This window comes from Atractosteus spatula (assembly GCF_055471065.1).
Source record: "Atractosteus spatula isolate fAtrSpa1 chromosome 10 unlocalized genomic scaffold, fAtrSpa1.hap1 SUPER_10_unloc_1, whole genome shotgun sequence".
NCBI lineage: Eukaryota > Metazoa > Chordata > Actinopteri > Semionotiformes > Lepisosteidae > Atractosteus > Atractosteus spatula.
In genome coordinates, this window is record NW_028296612.1 from 4,299,443 (window position 1) to 4,319,500 (window position 20,058).

Below are 20,058 nucleotides of genomic sequence, written 5' to 3' on the forward strand. Positions count from 1 at the left end.
TAAGATTGGTGGGTTGGTCTACAAAAACTCTTCTGGCATATAAACGTATTTATACCCCTGACACCACACAACCTCTGTACTGTTGACAACGTGTTTTTTTTCTTTTTCATTCACTTGATGCTACCTTTGTTCACTCAAGTTCTGACATTTGTACACTTATATGTACAACCCCCCTGTTTGTTGTATTTTCCCTTTTGTATTTACCAAAATAAAAACTTTTAATAAAACAACAACAAAAATCTCTTGCCGGGGCTACTGGTCGCGTCTGTTTTTACGGGTAAGTTTTCCGGGTAAGCGAACAGGTCAACTTGGAGCGAGCGAGCATGCGCGCCTTACACCTGGATTAAATCAACGAGTTAGTGGGGAAAAACAACGCACCTCAAAAGACACTCCTTCTACTTATTTTTTTTAATAACCCCTGCATGCACGTTAATATGTTATAGGGCCCCTCCTTAACACAGACTCTGGGCAGTTTCCACTCCGTTGAGGGGGGAATCTGGCATGGGAAGACAGGTGACCGGGAGAGGGGCTCTCGGGAACAGGATCATTCAAGCCAGCGGGTCGCAGCTGCAAACAAAGATCTTTCCCTAACCCCTCTTGAAGAAGGTTTCAGTTGCAGGAGAGAGCAGTGCCCAGGACGTGATTCTAGTGTTCTAGTCTCTGGTGTTCCCAGTCTCGTAATCGACCCCCTCCGTCAGAGCGGCCCAGGCCTGGACCTGGAGACCCCCAGAGTAATCAGACCTACAGCTGGCCACTCTGAATCCTGGGAGCGGCAGACCAGCAGGCTGTGGCTCCCTGATGAAGAATAATAATAATAATTGCTTACACTTATACAGCGCTTTTCTGGACACTCCACTCAAAGCGCTTTACAGGTCATGGGGATCCCCTCCACCCCTACCAGTGTGTACCCCACCTCGATGATGTGACGGCAGCCATAGTGCACCAGAACGCTCCCCACACACCAGCTCTCAGTGGGGAGGAGAGCAGAGGGATGGAGCCAGTTCAGAGATGGGAATTATTAGGAGGCCATGACTGGTAAATGGGAATTTTGACCAGGACACTGGGGTAACACCCCTACTCTTTTCGAGAAACACCCTGGGATTGTTAAAGACCACAGAGAGTCAGGAACTCGATTTGACGTCTCATCCGAAGGACAGCGCCTGTTTACAGTCCAGTGTCCCTCGTCACTATACTGGGGAATCAGGACCCACACAGACCACAGGGTGAGAGCGCCCCCTGCTGGCCCCACTCACACCTCTTCCAGCACCAACCATAGTTTTTCCCAGGAGTCTCCCCTCCAGGTACTGACCAGGCTCACCCCTGCTGAGCTTCAGTGGGTTACCAGTTGTGAGTTGCAGGGTTATTTGGCTGCTGGCCTGAAATCTTCCCTCCAGGCTCAGCTCAGAGGAAGTACCCAGACAAACATCACTTTATTGATAGAAAAATGTATTAAACGTGTAAAGATGTTGCACAGTAACAGTTTGCATTCAACATCCCAGCTTTAAGCCAGTTATATTAAGAAAGACAGCATTTTGAAAAAAACAAAGCTTTCTTACAGAGAGTTCCCCCAGTCAGAAGACAAATCAGAAGAGAACAGTAACACACAGAGTACAGAAATACAGGAGGTTTTACTGAGAGCAGCTGGTACTGAAGAAAGAGAGAATTGTTCATACAGAACTGTCCAGTCCACTGTCTGTCCCCAGTGTCCGATAACTCCCTCAGCTCCTGTGCAGATTCCAGTCTGTCTGTCCTCAGTGTCCGATAACTCCCTCAGCTCCTGTCCAGACTGCAGTCTGTCTGTCCTCAGTGTCTGATAACCCCCTCAGCTCCTGTCCAGACTGCAGTCTGTCTGTCCTCAGTGTCTGATAACTCCCTCAGCTCCTGTCCAGACTGCAGTCTGTCTGGTGCTAATCCATCCTGCTGATTCCTCCTCCTCCTCCTCCTCCTCCTACACCACCAGATCCCAAATCCTGCTGCTGCCAGAACTACTACGGCTCCCAGGACAGATACACCTGCTATCACACCAGTAGACCTGTCTCTGTGGTCAGAGTCTGCAAGGAAACACAGCAACACCTGGATCACATCTAGATCACAGTCAGTCTGTTCTCCATCACTTCCTGAAGGACACACTCTCACATCACTCCAACCTGGAGAACATCTAGATCACAGTCAGTCTGTTCTCCATCACTTCCTGAAGGACACACTCTCACATCACACCAGCCTGGAGAACATCTAGATCACAGTCAGTCTGTTCTCCATCACTTCCTGAAGGACACACTCTCACATCACATCAACCTGGAGAACATCTAGATCACAGTCAGTCTGTTCTCCATCACTTCCTGAAGGACACACTCTCACATCACATCAACCTGGAGAACATCTAGATCACAGTCAGTCTGTTCTCCACCACTTCCTGAAGGACAAACTCTCACGTCACACCAACCTGGAGAACAGGACTGTTCTACTGCACTGGGACTGGAGCTCCTATTGTAACAGTCTGTTCTACTGCACTGGGACTGGAGCTCCTACTGTAACAGACTGTTCTACTGCACTGGGACTGGAGCTCCTACTGTAACAGACTGTTCTACTGGACTGGGACTGGAGCTCCTACTGTAACAAACTGTTCTACTGGACTGGGACTGGAGCTTCTATTGTAACAGACTGTTCTACTGCACTGGGACTGGAGCTCCCATTGTAACAGACTGCTCTACTGGACTGGGACTGGAGCTCCTATTGTAACAGACTGTTCTACTGGGCTGGGACTGGAGCTCCTATTGTAACAGACTGTTCTACTGCACTGGGACTGGAGCTCCTATTGTAACAGACTGTTCTACTGCACTGGGACTGGAGCTCCTATTGTAACAGACTGTTCTACTGGACTGGGACTGGAGCTCCTATTGTAACAGACTGTTCTACTGCACTGGGACTGGAGCTTCTATTGTAACAGACTGTTCTACTGCACTGGGACTGGAGCTCCTATTGTAACAGACTGTTCTACTGCACTGGGACTGGAGCTCCTATTGTAACAGACTGTTCTACTGCACTGGGACTGGAGCTCCTATTGTAACAGACTGTTCTACTGCACTGGGACTGTAGCTCCTACTGTAACAGACTGTTCTACTGGACTGGGACTGGAGCTCCTATTGTAACAGACTGTTCTACTGCACTGGGACTGGAGCTCCTATTGTAACAGGACTTTCCTGCTGGACTGGAAGGAAACCCTTCTACAAACCAGTACCTAATTTTGCAATAAGGCTTAAATTGTGGGAAAAAATGAAAAATTAATCATGTGTTCATAGACACGTTATAATTAATAATATTAACAACGAGAGTCTGCTGCTCAGCTGAGACCTGAAGACTCTTAACCGGGGTCTGACCTCGCCGTGGGCCATGAAGTAGCCGGGTTTTCAACAGACGGGTGTGTTTGAGGCGCTGAAGTTGAACCTCGGAGGCGACTGACCGGCGTGAGCAGTGAGTATCTGGACTCTCGCTGACCGAACACCACCGAAAACACAAAAAAATATTCATGCATAAACAATAACGAAAAGTACAATACAAGCAAGAGTCCATATAACATTTCAAGACATCGTCAGGGGTACATATAACAAAATACATTCACATCATGAAAATAGTTTTAACAAATTATATAAAGATGACGTCCGCGCCACTTTCTCATGTTTTTACAATTTGAAATAGTCTGTAGAAATAGTTCAGGTGGGTTCTCTTTCTTCTTTTTTTCAGCATGGAATAAACCTATTACTTGTTCGTCTGTAGAAATAGTCGTTTACATCCACTTCAAAATGCTCAGACATGGGATTCTTCCCAGACCACGTGCCGTTATAATAATTAAATTTATTACAAACGATATTTTAGTATTGTTTTCGATGGGGCTCAAGCTTAACATAACATATTTTTCTTTAAAACAAATATCAGTATTTGTCTCTTTTTTAATACAAGTCTGCAACTAACATAACCACCACCGGATGTTCCAGGGGTGTAACTGTGCGTGATGATCATTATAAAATAGCCGTTTTTAATTAATAGGAATTCTAATAAGTGTTCTCTATATATTGAAGATGTTTATTTCAATACATCCGGGATTGAATTAGGAGCTTTTCTGACTGACTAAAGACACTTGCTAAATATATTAAATGAACTTTATAAGGCAAAAGCAGTACAGTACAAAAACACATTTATGTCCTCAGTTAAAGAGCACAGAATGGCCCGGGTTCTGGGTGGGTTCCCTGTGTGAACTGGGCTGCAGTACCAGTGACAGAGCTGACGGAGTCTGACAGACACACTGAGCAGGAATGAGTCCCTTCAGGAGCCCTGAGTCTCTGGACTCCTGTCTGTCCTCAGTGTAATAACTCACACTGTTCCTCTCTCTCAGCTGGAGGGTCTGTGTGCTGGGCAGTGTCCACACTGGGGTCAGATGGTCCTGGTGCTGTAGTATGAAGAGGATCAGACTCTGGGGCTCCCTCATCCTTGTGTCCTCCAGGTGATGATCCATCCTGCTACTTCCTCCTCCTCCTACACCACCAGATCCCAACTCCTGCTGCTGCCAGACCTACTGCAGCTCCCAGGACACCTGCTATCACACCAGTAGACCTGTCTCCCTGGTCAGAGCCTGCAGGGAAACACAGCAACAGTAACAGACTGGTCTACTGCACTGGGACTGGAGCTCCTATTGTAACAGGACTGTTCTACTGGACTGGGACTGGAGCTCCTATTGTAACAGACTGGTCTACTGCACTGGGACTGGAGCTCCTATTGTAACAGACTGTTCTACTGCACTGAGACTGGAGCTCCTATTGTAACAGACTGTTGTACTGCACTGGGACTGGAGCTCCTATTGTAACAGACTGTTCTACTGGACTGGGACTGGAAATCCTATTGTAACAAACTGTTCTACTGGACTGGGACTGGAGCTCCTATTGTAACAGACTGGTCTACTGCACTGGGACTGGAGCTCCTATTGTAACAGACTGTTCTACTGGACTGGGACTGGAGCTCCTATTGTAACAGACTGTTCTACTGCACTGGTAGACTTAGCAAAACTACATAATGAAGCTGCAATATTATATTACAGAAACATTACCTTTATCTCTTTGATGAGGATTTGTTTTGTCTAGATAAGAACAGAAAGAAATCAGTTTTGTATTTGCTGTTGTGTCTTTTTTGAAGATATCTGACTGTGAAAAGAGGATATGGCTCTTTTTGTCTAGAAAATCTTCTATCCAGAACACAGCCATACTGTGTGGCTGCAACAGTATAAATGTACAGACAACAGAGCAGACAATGTGGTGTAACTCACTGGTGTTGATTCAGATCAGGCACTGAACTGATTGTTCTAACTGGTCCACATGAATGTCTCATAATTCAAATTACTACCTGAACATCATGAAAGCAGAACTTTTACCCAGTTTTACCTTGTAAAATATTACAAACATGAGAAGATCGACATCTTTCAGTAAACCGATTTAAGACTTAGTAACAGAAAATGTAAATGATTTGTACATAAATATGTGAGGATTTTATACTGTATATTCGGTTTTAAAAACCACGTGACAACAGAAACTTTATATGACCCCCTGTGTTCTGTTAAAGGATATTTCTGTGCACATCTTCATCACCAGTCCTGTGTTTAGGTTCAGCAGTGAAAGGATCTGATTCTGGAAACAGACTCCAGAGATTTCTGGGGTGAATTCTATGAGTGTTTCCTCTCTATCATCTGTTGCTAGCTATTTCTCCTTCTCCAAACTGTATCCTGCATTTCTCTCAGTGTCAGACACACCTGAAATCTTCAATCAGCCTCGAATCTTTCAACACCCCAATATAACATTTCCATTCTCAGCTGTAGACAGGACCCTGACTTTATTTGATATACTCTGTTCAACTCTGTCTCCGTTGTAATTTAAGAGCTCAAAGCTGAGGAACAGGAGAAATGAGAGTGTAGGAGCTCTCCTCACCTGTGACAGTGACAGTGATGACACTGATAGTCCTGTTCTTTTTCTTGTCTCTCACAGTGTAGATGCCCTGATCAGCCTGTGTGACTCTGTGTATGATCAGGTATCCCTCCTGCACTGAGACATGCTCATGTTGGGTGTCTGAGCTTCTGGGATCAACCACAGTGTTGTTAAACAGCACCTCCACCTCATCGTCATCAAACACAGGGACTGAGAGATCTCCTCCAGACACTGCACTGCAGTTCTCTGTCCGAACTGAAAGAGACAGACGGAGTCACCATGAATTTCATCTCACTTCACAGAACACCTGGATCTGCTTGTGTGGATCAGCTGAGAGAAAAGGAGGCACATTCCACAGGACAAAGAGAGTACAGGCTGGATATAGAGGAGGCTCAGTGTACCAGAGGTGCTGGACAGTAAGTCACTCAGGGTGGAGGGGTGGGCAGGAGAGTAGAGAGGGACAGGTGTGTGACTGTCCGGCTGGAGGTTGAAGAGAAAGGACAGTGACCCCTGTTCACAGACGAGGGGAAATGAGTCTGCCAGCTGGAGCTCCCAGGTGCTTCCAGGGGTGGGACACTACAATATCCAGTCTAGCATTTTAATGGGCGACGGGATTAGACACATGCTAAAATACTTGAAATGATTATTACAGGACCCGTTTTCTTACTGACTCAACTGATTTCATGTAAATTCTGTTTCTGCTCTTTCATGTCCCTCATTTCTTTTTAAACTTGAATTAATCACAGTTTTGTATCCTGAAACCAAAGTGTTCTCAGAGAAAATATCGTACATTTAGTTCCACGTCACCCTGGCAGCTTGTGTGGGTCTCATGAGTAAGGAGCTCTGAGGTCCACAGGCAGGTGTTCTCATACCCTGATGTTACAATTTCACACAGCCGTGAACACCACTGAGATCTGACTGTGGCTCCTTAAATCCTACACCTGTGTGCGTGTTAAACTGAATCATGAACTACTTACTATTACAGAGGAAAACATTGTGTGACTGTAACCCGTGACAGTGAGTCCAACATCATGAGGAGACTCCAGCTTATCATGTTTCCGGTAGACAGCAAACGCAAGTATGGATCTAGGAGGCCCTGACCCTGCGAGTCCACCAGCTAGAGTCAAGAAGAGGTTGTGGACAAAGTGCTTCCATTTTCTAACGGCTTGTTCCTGCTGAAGGTCGCAGTGCTAACAGGCTGAGCAGACCAGACCAGACTCCTCCTGGGGGGCTCCCAGGCGCTCAGTGAAGATATATAATCCCTCTCGTGTATCCTGGGGCTGTCTCCTCCCAGCAGGAGGCGCTGGTGAGGCTTGCTCCAAGTCTGAAGCCCTTGTGGGTTTTAGACTTCTTCTATAACAAGGATGACTTTGCTCGGTGCAATGCTGTATAACGTTTTTAGAAATGTTTAACAAAGAAACGTTGATGACATGTTCGCTTCAACTTTATCAGAGTTAGGAATTAGTTTGGAGGGCACCCTAAATATATGTGTAAATGTAAACTATGAACTGTTTATTTGTAAGAAGAAGTAACAGAATGTGTTACCTGTCATAGTGAGTCGAACGTCATCGAGAAACTGCAGGTGATCATGGTTCGCTCTGTAATAACACTCGTAGTAGTCTTCATCTGAGAGCTTTGTGTGGTGGAGGATGAGAGAGAAGTCTCCCTGTCTGATCTTCTCTCTGGACACCTCAGCTCTGCCCTTATAGTCAGGGCCAGGATACTGTTTCCCACTGATGACATCAAGCACTAATCTGTCTGGAGTCTGCCAACGGATTCTGAGCTGCTCCTCAGGGATTCCAGTAGCCCTGGTCCCATCACAGGGCAGAGTGACCGAGTCACCCAGACGCACCCATAGTGGGAGCACTGAGGAGACAGAGACACAATACAGCATTATACACACATACACACCCTCACAGACGCACACTGGAGAGAGACTGAGACACAGCAACACAACTAGACACCCCCTCACAGACACACACTGGAGAGAGAGACACAGCAACACAACTAGACACCCCCTCACAGACACACAGCAACACAACTAGACATCCCCTCACAGAAACTCACTGGAGAGAGAGACACAGTAACACATCTAGACACACCCTCACAGACGCACACTGGAGAGAGAGAGACACAGCAACACACCTAGACACCCCCTCACAGACACACACTGGAGAGAGAAACACAGCAACACACCTAGACACCCCCTCACAGACACACACTGGAGAGAGAGACACAGTGACACAACTAGACACCCTAGGAACAGGAGAAATGAGAGTGTAGGAGCTCTCCTCACCTTCGACAGTGACAGTGATGACACTGATGGTCCTCTTGGTTCTCCTGTCTCTCACAGTGTAGATGCCCTGATCAGCCTGCGTGAGGGTGTGGATGACCAGAGAGCCGTTCTGCACTGAGACATGCTCATGTTGGGTGTCTGAGCTTCTGGGATAAACCACAGTGTTGTTAAACAGCACCTCCACCTCATCGTCATCAAACACAGGGACTGAGAGATCTCCTCCAGACACTGCACTGCGGGTCTCTGTCCGAACTGAAAGAGACAGACGGAGTCACCATGAATTTCATCTCACTTCACAGAACACCTGGATCTGCTTGTGTGGATCAGCTGAGAGAAGAGGAGCCACATTCCACAGGACAAAGAGAGTACAGGCTGGATATAGAGGAGGCTCAGTGTACCAGAGGTGCTGGACAGTAAGTCACTCAGGGTGGAGGGGTGGGCAGGAGAGTAGAGAGGGACAGGTGTGTGACTGTCCGGCTGGAGGTTGAAGAGAAAGGACAGTGACCCCTGTTTACAGACGAGGGGAAATGAGTCTGCCAGCTGGAGCTCCCAGGTGCTTCCAGGGGTGGGACACTACAATATCCAGTCTAGCATTTTAATGGGCGACGGGATTAGACACATGCTAAAATACTTGAAATGATTATTACAGGACCCGTTTTCTTACTGACTCAACTGATTTCATGTAAATTCTGTTTCTGCTCTTTCATGTCCCTCATTTCTTTTTAAACTTGAATTAATCACAGTTTTGTATCCTGAAACCAAAGTGTTCTCAGAGAAAATATCGTACATTTAGTTCCACGTCACCCTGGCAGCTTGTGTGGGTCTCATGAGTAAGGAGCTCTGAGGTCCACAGGCAGGTGTTCTCATACCCTGATGTTACAATTTCACACAGCCGTGAACACCACTGAGATCTGACTGTGGCTCCTTAAATCCTACACCTGTGTGCGTGTTAAACTGAATCATGAGCTACTTACTATTACAGAGGAAAACATTGTGTGACTGTAACCCGTGACAGTGAGTCCAACATCATGAGGAGACTCCAGCTTATCATGTTTCCGGTAGACAGCAAACGCAAGTATGGATCTAGGAGGCCCTGACCCTGCGAGTCCACCAGCTAGAGTCAAGAAGAGGTTGTGGACAAAGTGCTTCCATTTTCTAACGGCTTGTTCCTGCTGAAGGTCGCAGTGCTAACAGGCTGAGCAGACCAGACCAGACTCCTCCTGGGGGGCTCCCAGGCGCTCAGTGAAGATATATAATCCCTCTCGTGTATTCTGGGGCTGTCTCCTCCTCCTCTTAGTTTGGAGGGCACCCTAAATATATGTATAAATGTAAACTATGAACTGTGTATTTGTAAGAAGAAGTAACAGAATGCATTACCTGTCACAGTGAGTCGAACTTCATGGAGAAACTTCAGTTGATCATGGTTCCCTCTGTAATAACACTCGTAGTAGTCTTCAACTGAGAGCTTTGTGTGGTGGAGGGTGAGAGAGAAGTTCCCCTGTCTGATCTTCTCTCTGGACACCTCAGTCCTGTTCTTATAGTCAGGGCCAGGATACTGTTTCCCACTGGAGACATCAAGCACTGATCTGTCTGGAGTCTGCCAACGGATTCTGAGCTGCTCCTCAGGGATTCCAGTAGCCCTGGTCCCATCACAGGGCAGAGTGACCGAGTCGCCCAGAGGCACCGATAGTGGGAGAGCTGAGGAGACAGAGACACAATACAGCATTATACACACATACACACCCTCACAGACGCACACTGGAGAGAGACTGAGACACAGCAACACAACTAGACACCCCCTCACAGACACACAGCAACACAACTAGACACCCCCTCACAGACACACACTGGAGAGAGAGAGACACAGCAACACAACTAGACACCCCCTGAAAGACACCCACTGGAGAGAGAGACACAGCAACACAACTAGACACCCCCTCACAGACCCCCACTGGAGAGAGAGACACAGCAACACACCTAGACACCCCCTCACAGACACACACTGGAGAGAGAGAGAGACACAGCAACACACCTAGACACCCCCTCACAGACACACACTGGAGAGAGAGAGACACAACAACACAACTAGACACCCTCTCACAGACACACACTGGAGAGAGAGACACAGCAACACACCTAGACACCCCCTGACAGACACACACTGGAGAGAGAGACACAGCAACACACCTAGACACCCCCTCACAGACACACACTGGAGAGAGAGACACAGCAACACACCTAGACACCCCCTGACAGACACCCACTGGAGAGAGAGACACAGCAACACACCTAGACACCCCCTGACAGACACCCACTGGAGAGAGAGACACAGCAACACACCTAGACACCCCCTGACAGACACACACTGGAGAGAGAGACACAGCAACACACCTAGACACCCCCTCACAGACACACACTGGAGAGAGAGAGACACAGCAACACACCTAGACACCCCCTCACAGACACACACTGGAGAGAGAGAGACACAGCGACACAACTAGACACCCCCTCACAGACACACACTGGAGAGAGACACAGCAACACACCTAGACACCCCCTCACAGACACACACTGGAGAGAGAGAGACACAGCAACACAACTAGACACCCCCTCACAGACACACACTGGAGAGAGAGAGACACAGCAACACAACTAGACACCCCCTCACAGACACACACTGGAGAGAGAGAGACACAGCAACACAACTAGACATCCCCTGACAGACACACACTGGAGAGAGAGAGACACAGCAACACACCTAGACACCCCCTCACAGACACACACTGGAGAGAGACACAGCAACACAACTAGACACCCCCTCACAGACACACAGCAACACACCTAGACACCCCCTCACAGACACACACTGGAGAGAGAGAGACACAGCAACACACCTAGACACCCCCTCACAGACACACAGCAACACACCTAGACACCCCCTGACAGACACACACTGGAGAGAGAGACACAACAACACAACTAGACACCCCCTCACAGACACACACTGGAGAGAGAGAGACACAGCAACACACCTAGACACCCCCTCACAGACACACACTGGAGAGAGAGAGACACAGCAACACAACTAGACACCCCCTCACAGACACACACTGGAGAGAGAGAGACACAGCAACACAACTAGACACCCCCTCACAGACACACACTGGAGAGAGAGAGACACAGCAACACACCTAGACACCCCCTCACAGACACACACTGGAGAGAGAGACACAGTGACACAACTAGACACCCCCTCACAGACACACACTGGAGAGAGAGAGAGAGAGACACAGCAACACATCTAGACACCCCCTCACAGACACACACTGGAGAGAGACACACAGCAACACAACTAGACACCCCCTGACAGACACAAAGAAACAGACATATTCACAAACACATCTCTGCCCAACACATCATCAGCAGTGCCTAACCATCCATCCAGGAAATCTACAACACCAGGAGTCTGACAAAAGCCACCAGAATTATGTCTGACCCCACGCACCCCTGTCATAACTTGTTTGTCCCCCTACCATCTGGCAGAAGGTTCCGGACACTCCAGTCGCACACAACTAGACTCCAAAACAGCTTCTTCCCCGGAGCCGTCAAGCTGGTGACGCCCCCACTCCCTCCCATCATGCTATGATCTCTCCTCACTGCTTCCTGTCCCCACAACGACTGTACTCCAACACTACTACACACACGACACCTGAATGCAAGCCGAAACTGTACTTAAAGCTGGACTACTTGTACTCTTTATTGATCACTGTACTCTTTTTGCACTGTTCGCTGAATTACTTTTGCACTGTTTTTGTCCTGTTTGTGTACTTTTCTGTGCTGGCGTGTTTGCACAGTTTCTTCAGCGCTGCAGTGCGATCAAGAGTGACGGTTACCTAGGACGATGACCTCAACTTCACCAAGAAGCTTCATCAGGCCTCCCGTCCCTCTGTAATAACACTCGTACAGCCCGCTGTCGGAGAAGGAGGCCTGGAGGAGGCTCAGGGAGAAGTCCCCCTGTCTGATCTTCTCCCGGGACACCTGGACTCTGGGCTCGAACCCGGGGCCGGGAAAGGCTCGTCCGCTGTGGAAATCCAGCACAGGCCTCGTGGGGGTTTTCCACTGGACGTGTAACTGGTCCTCGGGGATCCCAGCGGCTGGTGTCCCATCACAGGGCAGAGTGACCGAGTCCCCGACTGTCAGGAACACTGGGACTGGAGCTGCTGAGGCTGAGAGAGACAGCAGCACAGTTACACAACTGCACACACCCTCAGACACACAGCTACACAACTACACAACTGCACACACCCTCAGACACACAGCTACACAACTATATACTGTACACACCCTCCGACACACCTACACACCTACACAACTGCACACACCCTCCGACACATAGCTACACAACTACATATTGTACACCCTCAGACACACAACTGCACACACCCTCCGACACACAGCAACACAACCGAACACACCCTCTGAGACACACAGAGGAGAGAGAGAGAGACACATACAACAACAACAACTAGACACGTTTTATATATAAAAAAACAGAATAAGAAATATCACTAAGCTACATACAGTCGGATGAAGTTTAACCCATTTGCATTGCTGAGCTGCACTGAACATCACTGCCCGGGTGGTGAGAGTGCGTCTCAGCTTTGTGCGTGGTCTCTGCATCACGCTTGTCGTATCCTCGGTCCTGTGCAGTGTATAGAGGATTTCTACTCTCACACTTACCCCACCGAAGAGCTGACAACAGCAGAGCTGTGCCTCTAAGCAGGGAGCAACCAGTCACTGGAGCAGGAAGAGAAAGACAACACAAGAGCATGACTTTACACTGTCGTCTGACAAGCTTTCTGGAGCTTCGCTGATCAGACAGTCCGGCTTAAACTTGTACATCAGATACCTACAGTAGCAGCGAATCCAGCAAAAAAAAAAAAAAAAGCCCTGTCCCTGGCCTTCTTTGCGTCTCAAAAACATGCGGAAAGGTTTCGGAATTTTTAGGTTTGCTCGAACTGTCCCCTTGTGAGGAAACCTGGTACCATTCGCGATTCTGGGGTGTCTGCGGTTCAGTCAAACGCTGATTGACACGACACGACGACAAAGGCAAAAGGCAGCCGTCCGAAGACAGTAGTAAAGTAACACCTGATAAACAAAAGTCAGGTTTGGCCGTTGACGAGCTGGGACAAGTCTCAGTCCAATCAAATGCATTTCGACCGTGGAAGAAGATTATAGTCCTAATCTCACTTTTGTCAGGTTTGGAGTTGACTGGCTACATTACACTGGACTTTCTACAGGGGCATTCAGTGTATTTAAATATATTGGATATCCATTCATCCAATTTCTAACAGCGTTATCCAGTACACCAAGACAGGGTTCACCCTGGACAGGACACCAGTCCATCACAGGACACACACACACTCACACACCCCGGACAGGACACCAGTCCATCACAGGACACACACACACACTCACACACCCTGGACAGGACACCAGTCTATCACAGGACACACACACACTCACACACACACCCTGGACAGGACACCAGTCCATCACAGGACACACACACACTCACATACACACACCCTGGACACCAGTCCATCACAGGACACACACAGACACACTCACACACCCTGGACAGGACACCAGTCCATCACAGGACACATGATAAACTACAGCGACCCTCCTTAAACCACCGTGGGAGGGTCACTCGTGGGAGTCCTGACACCCGTGGTCCCCTTTGCAACGCGATCCAGCTGTAGGACAGGGATCTGGTAAAAAAAAAAAACTCTGACACCCCAGTCTATAGAGCGCCTGCGCACAGCTCCGTGAGGCTGACACCCCTAGAAACAGCTCAGACGCTCTGGAGACCCCCCAACTCCTGAACTTCAACTCCCAGTGCGGGCGAGGATCCGAGCCAGATAACACGCGGTTCTTAGAAGATTTAACACTCACAGGTAGATGTCAGATGCCGAAACTAATTTAAAAAATATAGACTACAGTACCTCTACGTGCCCAGGGCAAAGAGCAATTGTTCTACTGATCTGGCGCTGTTTGAGCTTGAATTATCGTATATATTATATGCATCTTCCTAATGATTTCACTTTGCTTTTTTGTCTCCTCCTCGCCCCCCCACAAAATGACAGAACAATTAACTTTCGTTGTGAAAGTGAAAGTAGTTTCGTACTTTCGCATTCAAATCCACCAACAGATTCTGAAATTGTTCCAACAATTTCATTGCTGCGAATTAAACATTAACTGTTTTTAAAAAATACGATGGTTTGGATGGGGCCACTTATAAGTGAATCTTAGGCAACATACAAGCCTGTTACCCGGAGAGTTTTGCTAAACAATTTCAGAATCTCCGAAAACCTAAAGACGACGAAGAGTACAAACGAAACTTTAACTTAAACGATCTGCCCCTTCGATAACACACAACACCAAAAAAAAAAAAAAAAAACTTACGACCTTCACCAGAATACCAGAATATACAAATCCGTAAACGACACCGAGAAATATGGAAGCCCGTTTCCGCCAGGGAGTAAAAAAAAAACGCGCTATGGTATCTCAGAATTGCGACTTAGTAAGTCAGAATTCCGACTTAGTATCTCAGAATTGCGACTTACAGTAGTATCTCAGAATTGCGACTTAGTAAGTCAGAATTGCGACTTAGTATCTCAGAATTGCGACTTAGTAAGTCAGAATTCCGACTTAGTATCTCAGGATTGCAACTTAGCAACTCAGAATTCCGACTTAGTAAGTCAGAATTCCGACTTAGTATCTCAGAATTGCGACTTACAGTAGTATCTCAGAATTGCGACTTAGTAAGTCAGAATTGCGACTTAGTATCTCAGAATTCCGACTTAGTATCTCAGAATTGCGACTTAGCAACTCAGAATTCCGACTTAGTATCTCAGAATTGCGACTTAGTAAGTCAGAATTCCGACTTAGTATCTCAGAATTGCGACTTACAGTAGTATCTCAGAATTGCGACTTAGTAAGTCAGAATTGCGACTTAGTATCTCAGAATTCCGACTTAGTATCTCAGAATTGCGACTTAGCAACTCAGAATTCCGACTTAGTATCTCAGAATTGCGACTTAGTATCTCAGAATTGCGACTTAGTAAGTCAGAATTCCGACTTAGTATCTCAGGATTGCAACTTAGCAACTCAGAATTCCGACTTAGTATCTCAGAATTGCGACTTAGTATCTCAGAATTGCGACTTAGCAACTCAGAATTCCGACTTAGTATCTCAGAATTGCGACTTAGTAAGTCAGAATTCCGACTTAGTATCTCAGAATTGCGACTTAGTAAGTCAGAATTGCGACTTAGTATCTCAGAATTGTAACTTAGCAACTCAGAATTCCGACTTAGTAAGTCAGAATTGCGACTTAGTATCTCAGAATTCCGACTTAGTAAGTCAGAATTGCGACTTAGTATCTCAGAATTCCGACTTAGTAAGTCAGAATTGCGACTTAGTATCTCAGAATTCCGACTTAGTATCTCAGAATTGCGACTTAGTAAGTCAGAATTCCGACTTAGTATCTCAGAATTGCGACTTAGCAACTCAGAATTCCGACTTAGTATCTCAGAATTGCGACTTAGTATCTCAGAATTCCGACTTAGTAAGTCAGAATTGCGACTTAGTATCTCAGAATTGCGACTTAGTATCTCAGAATTCCGACTTAGTATCTCAGAATTGCGACTTAGCAACTCAGAATTCCGACTTAGTAAGTCAGAATTGCGACTTAGTAAGTCAGAATTGCGACTTAGTATCTCAGAATTGCGACTTAGTATCTCAGAATTCCGACTTAGCAACTCAGAATTCCGACTTAGTATCTCAGAATTGCGACTTAGTAAGTCAGAATTCCGACTTAGCAACTCAGAATTCCGACTTAGTATCTCAGAATTGCGACTTAGTAAGTCAGAATTGCGACTTAGTAAGTCAGAATTGCGACTTAGTATCTCAGAATTCCGACTTAGTATCTCAGAATTGCGACTTAGTAAGTCAGAATTGCGACTTAGTATCTCAGAATTCCGACTTAGTAAGTCAGAATTGCGACTTAGTATCTCAGAATTGCGACTTAGCATCTCAGAATTCCGACTTAGTATCTCAGAATTGCGACTTATTAAGTCAGAATTGCGACTTAGTATCTCAGAATTGCGACTTAGTAAGTCAGAATTGCGACTTAGTATCTCAGAATTGCGACTTAGCATCTCAGAATTCCGACTTAGTATCTCAGAATTGCGACTTATTAAGTCAGAATTCCGACTTAGTATCTCAGAATTGCGACTTACAGTAGTATCTCAGAATTTCGACTTAGTAAGTCAGAATTCCGACTTAGTATCTCAGAATTGCGACTTAGCAACTCAGAATTCCGACTTAGTATCTCAGAATTGCGACTTAGTAAGTCAGAATTCCGACTTAGTATCTCAGGATTGCAACTTAGCAACTCAGAATTCCGACTTAGTATCTCAGAATTGCGACTTAGTAAGTCAGAATTGCGACTTAGTATCTCAGAATTCCGACTTAGCAACTCAGAATTCCGACTTAGTATCTCAGAATTCCGACTTAGTAAGTCAGAATTGCGACTTAGTATCTCAGAATTCCGACTTAGTATCTCAGAATTCCGACTTAGTAAGTCAGAATTGCGACTTAGTAAGTCAGAATTGCGACTTAGTATCTCAGAATTGCGACTTAGTATCTCAGAATTCCGACTTAGTATCTCAGAATTCCGACTTAGTAACTCAGAATTCCGACTTAGTAACTCAGAATTCCGACTTAGTAACTCAGAATTGCGACTTAGTATCTCAGAATTCCGACTTAGTATCTCAGAATTGCGACTTAGTATCTCAGAATTCCGACTTAGCAACTCAGAATTCCGACTTAGTATCTCAGAATTCCGACTTAGTAAGTCAGAATTGCGACTTAGTATCTCAGAATTCCGACTTAGTATCTCAGAATTGCGACTTAGTAAGTCAGAATTGCGACTTAGTATCTCAGAATTCCGACTTAGTAAGTCAGAATTGCGACTTAGTATCTCAGAATTCCGACTTAGTATCTCAGAATTGCGACTTAGCAACTCAGAATTCCGACTTAGTATCTCAGAATTGCGACTTAGTAAGTCAGAATTGCGAATTAGTATCTCAGAATTCCGACTTAGTAAGTCAGAATTGCGACTTAGTATCTCAGAATTGCGACTTAGCAACTCAGAATTCCGACTTAGTATCTCAGAATTCCGACTTAGTATCTCAGAATTGCGACTTAGTAAGTCAGAATTGCGACTTAGTATCTCAGAATTGCGACTTAGCAACTCAGAATTCCGACTTAGTATCTCAGAATTGCGACTTAGTATCTCAGAATTGCGACTTAGTAAGTCAGAATTCCGACTTAGTATCTCAGAATTGCGACTTAGCAACTCAGAATTGCGACTTAGTATCTCAGAATTGCGACTTAGTATCTCAGAATTCCGACTTAGTATCTCAGAATTGCAACTTAGCAACTCAGAATTCCGACTTAGTATCTCAGAATTGCGACTTAGTATCTCAGAATTCCGACTTAGTATCTCAGAATTGCGACTTAGCAACTCAGAATTCCGACTTAGTATCTCAGAATTGCGACTTAGTATCTCAGAATTCCGACTTAGTATCTCAGAATTGCGACTTAGTATCTCAGAATTCCGACTTAGCAACTCAGAATTCCGACTTAGTATCTCAGAATTCCGACTTAGTAAGTCAGAATTGCGACTTAGTATCTCAGAATTCCGACTTAGTATCTCAGAATTCCGACTTAGTATCTCAGAATTGCGACTTAGTAAGTCAGAATTCCGACTTAGTATCTCAGAATTGCGACTTAGTATCTCAGAATTGCGACTTAGCAACTCAGAATTCCGACTTAGTATCTCAGAATTGCGACTTAGTAAGTCAGAATTCCGACTTAGCAACTCAGAATTGCGACTTAGTATCTCAGAATTGCGACTTAGTATCTCAGAATTGCGACTTAGTAAGTCAGAATTCCGACTTAGTATCTCAGAATTGCGACTTAGTAAGTCAGAATTCCGACTTAGTATCTCAGAATTGCGACTTAGTAAGTCAGAATTCCGACTTAGTATCTCAGAATTGCGACTTAGCAACTCAGAATTGCGACTTAGTATCTCAGAATTGCGACTTAGTATCTCAGAATTCCGACTTAGTATCTCAGAATTGCGACTTAGCAACTCAGAATTCCGACTTAGTATCTCAGAATTGCGACTTAGTATCTCAGAATTCCGACTTAGTATCTCAGAATTGCGACTTAGCAACTCAGAATTCCGACTTAGTATCTCAGAATTGCGACTTAGTAAGTCAGAATTGCGACTTAGTATCTCAGAATTGCGACTTAGTATCTCAGAATTCCGACTTAGTATCTCAGAATTGCGACTTAGTATCTCAGAATTGCGACTTAGTATCTCAGAATTGCAACTTAGCAACTCAGAATTCCGACTTAGTATCTCAGAATTGCGACTTAGTAACTCAGAATTAGGACTTTATATCTCACATTTGTGACTTCGAAATAGCCATATATTTCATTGTCTGTCCTTGTGTTATTGTAACGGATTCGGGTTCTAGGGCTTGTGCCCTCGCCGCTCCCGCCCTAGTTCGTGCCTCGCTGCACCGGCTCACTTTCTTCAGCCCCGGCGGCCAGCATCACTGTTCTGCGCAGGGGAGGGCGGTGCCGTCACCACACTGCAACCAGATCGCACAACCTGTATGTCGGCCGGTCCGTTACACTATTTTCATGAATCGTACAGGATCATAGGATCTATAAGCCTGAAGACTTGTCCTGTACAGTGCCCTGATAAAAATCAAATTAATTACACTATTTTTTTTTTCTGAGGCTTCCACAGTACCCGGATGGAATAGTGCACGGTGGGCTTTTTAAAAATAGTTTTTATTTACGTAGACAGAACATGAAATAAGATACAGAAATAGGCACTTCACATCCAGAAGAATTCACAAGTATAAAAGATGAAACATACTTTTTACGTATTTCCATTGTATGTCCTTTTTTACTTAAAAAAAAGAAGGTCTTCTTTAGCTCAGCTGGCAAGACCCGGGTTCGAGCCAGTGCAGCGAGGCACGAAGTAGGGCGGGAGTGGCGAGGGCACAAGCCCTAGAACCCGAATCCGTTACAATAACACAAGGACAGACAATGAAATGTGGGCTATTTCGAAGTCACAAATGTGAGATACTAAGTCGCAATTCTGAGATACCATAGCGCGTTTTTTTTTAACTCCCTGGCGGAAACGGGCTTCCATAGAGAAGTCTTTCTATTAAACGACCAAACCAAAATCACATCTGAAGACTTAAAAACAAAACGTCGCTCACCTGCGGCACGTCCCGGTTCAATCATGTCCCGCGGGGACACGGGTTCTCCGCAGTTAGGGGTAACCTTACTCTTAGAGGGAAAAGATTTTTTTTTTAGTAAGAAAAATCCAACTTCAGTAAATCGATCTTCGATCCGGCAGATGAGCTGCACAATGACAGCACTGTCGTTTTAATACCTGACAGAACACGAGCCCAGGGAAGCTGAAATGCAAACATCCTGCCTCATTTGGGTGTGGGGGACGACTTGTTTTCCTATATAGCCTGCAGGGTCTGTGATAACTGATCTAGATTTCCCTTGTGTGTTGTATCAGGAAAGAGAATCAGACGCGGAAATACAACTGAAAATACCCCCCCCCCCCTCCATTCTGCACAGATTCTAGCCTTGAAATCCCACGATCTCGGTATATTTTCACGCTAAAAACCG

General features: G+C 45.9%; 1 protein-coding gene across 3 annotated transcripts; it reads right to left on the reverse strand.

The window, feature by feature from the left end:
* Positions 1 to 1,435: 1,435 nt before the first annotated feature.
* On the reverse strand, positions 1,436 to 19,866 carry LOC148813531 (uncharacterized). 3 transcript variants are annotated; one of them, XR_016086207.1, is made up of 10 exons: positions 19,635 to 19,866; positions 13,003 to 13,059; positions 12,156 to 12,488; positions 9,640 to 9,960; positions 8,263 to 8,514; positions 7,512 to 7,832; positions 5,970 to 6,221; positions 5,099 to 5,128; positions 4,373 to 4,627; positions 1,436 to 3,490 (listed from the first exon to the last, which is right to left on the reverse strand). XR_016086207.1 is itself a non-coding variant. In XM_088908107.1 (9 exons), the coding sequence occupies exons 1-9, from the start codon at positions 19,657 to 19,659 to the stop codon at positions 4,515 to 4,517; spliced, it is 1,704 nt and encodes a 567-aa protein (XP_088764233.1). In that variant the 5' UTR covers positions 19,660 to 19,866; the 3' UTR covers positions 1,436 to 4,514. The 3 variants fall into 3 exon arrangements, 2 of the variants coding, with proteins under 2 accessions (XP_088764233.1, XP_088764234.1); XM_088908107.1 differs by having other exon boundaries at positions 1,436 to 4,627; XM_088908108.1 differs by lacking the exon at positions 5,099 to 5,128 and having other exon boundaries at positions 1,436 to 4,627.
* Positions 19,867 to 20,058: the final 192 nt, after the last annotated feature.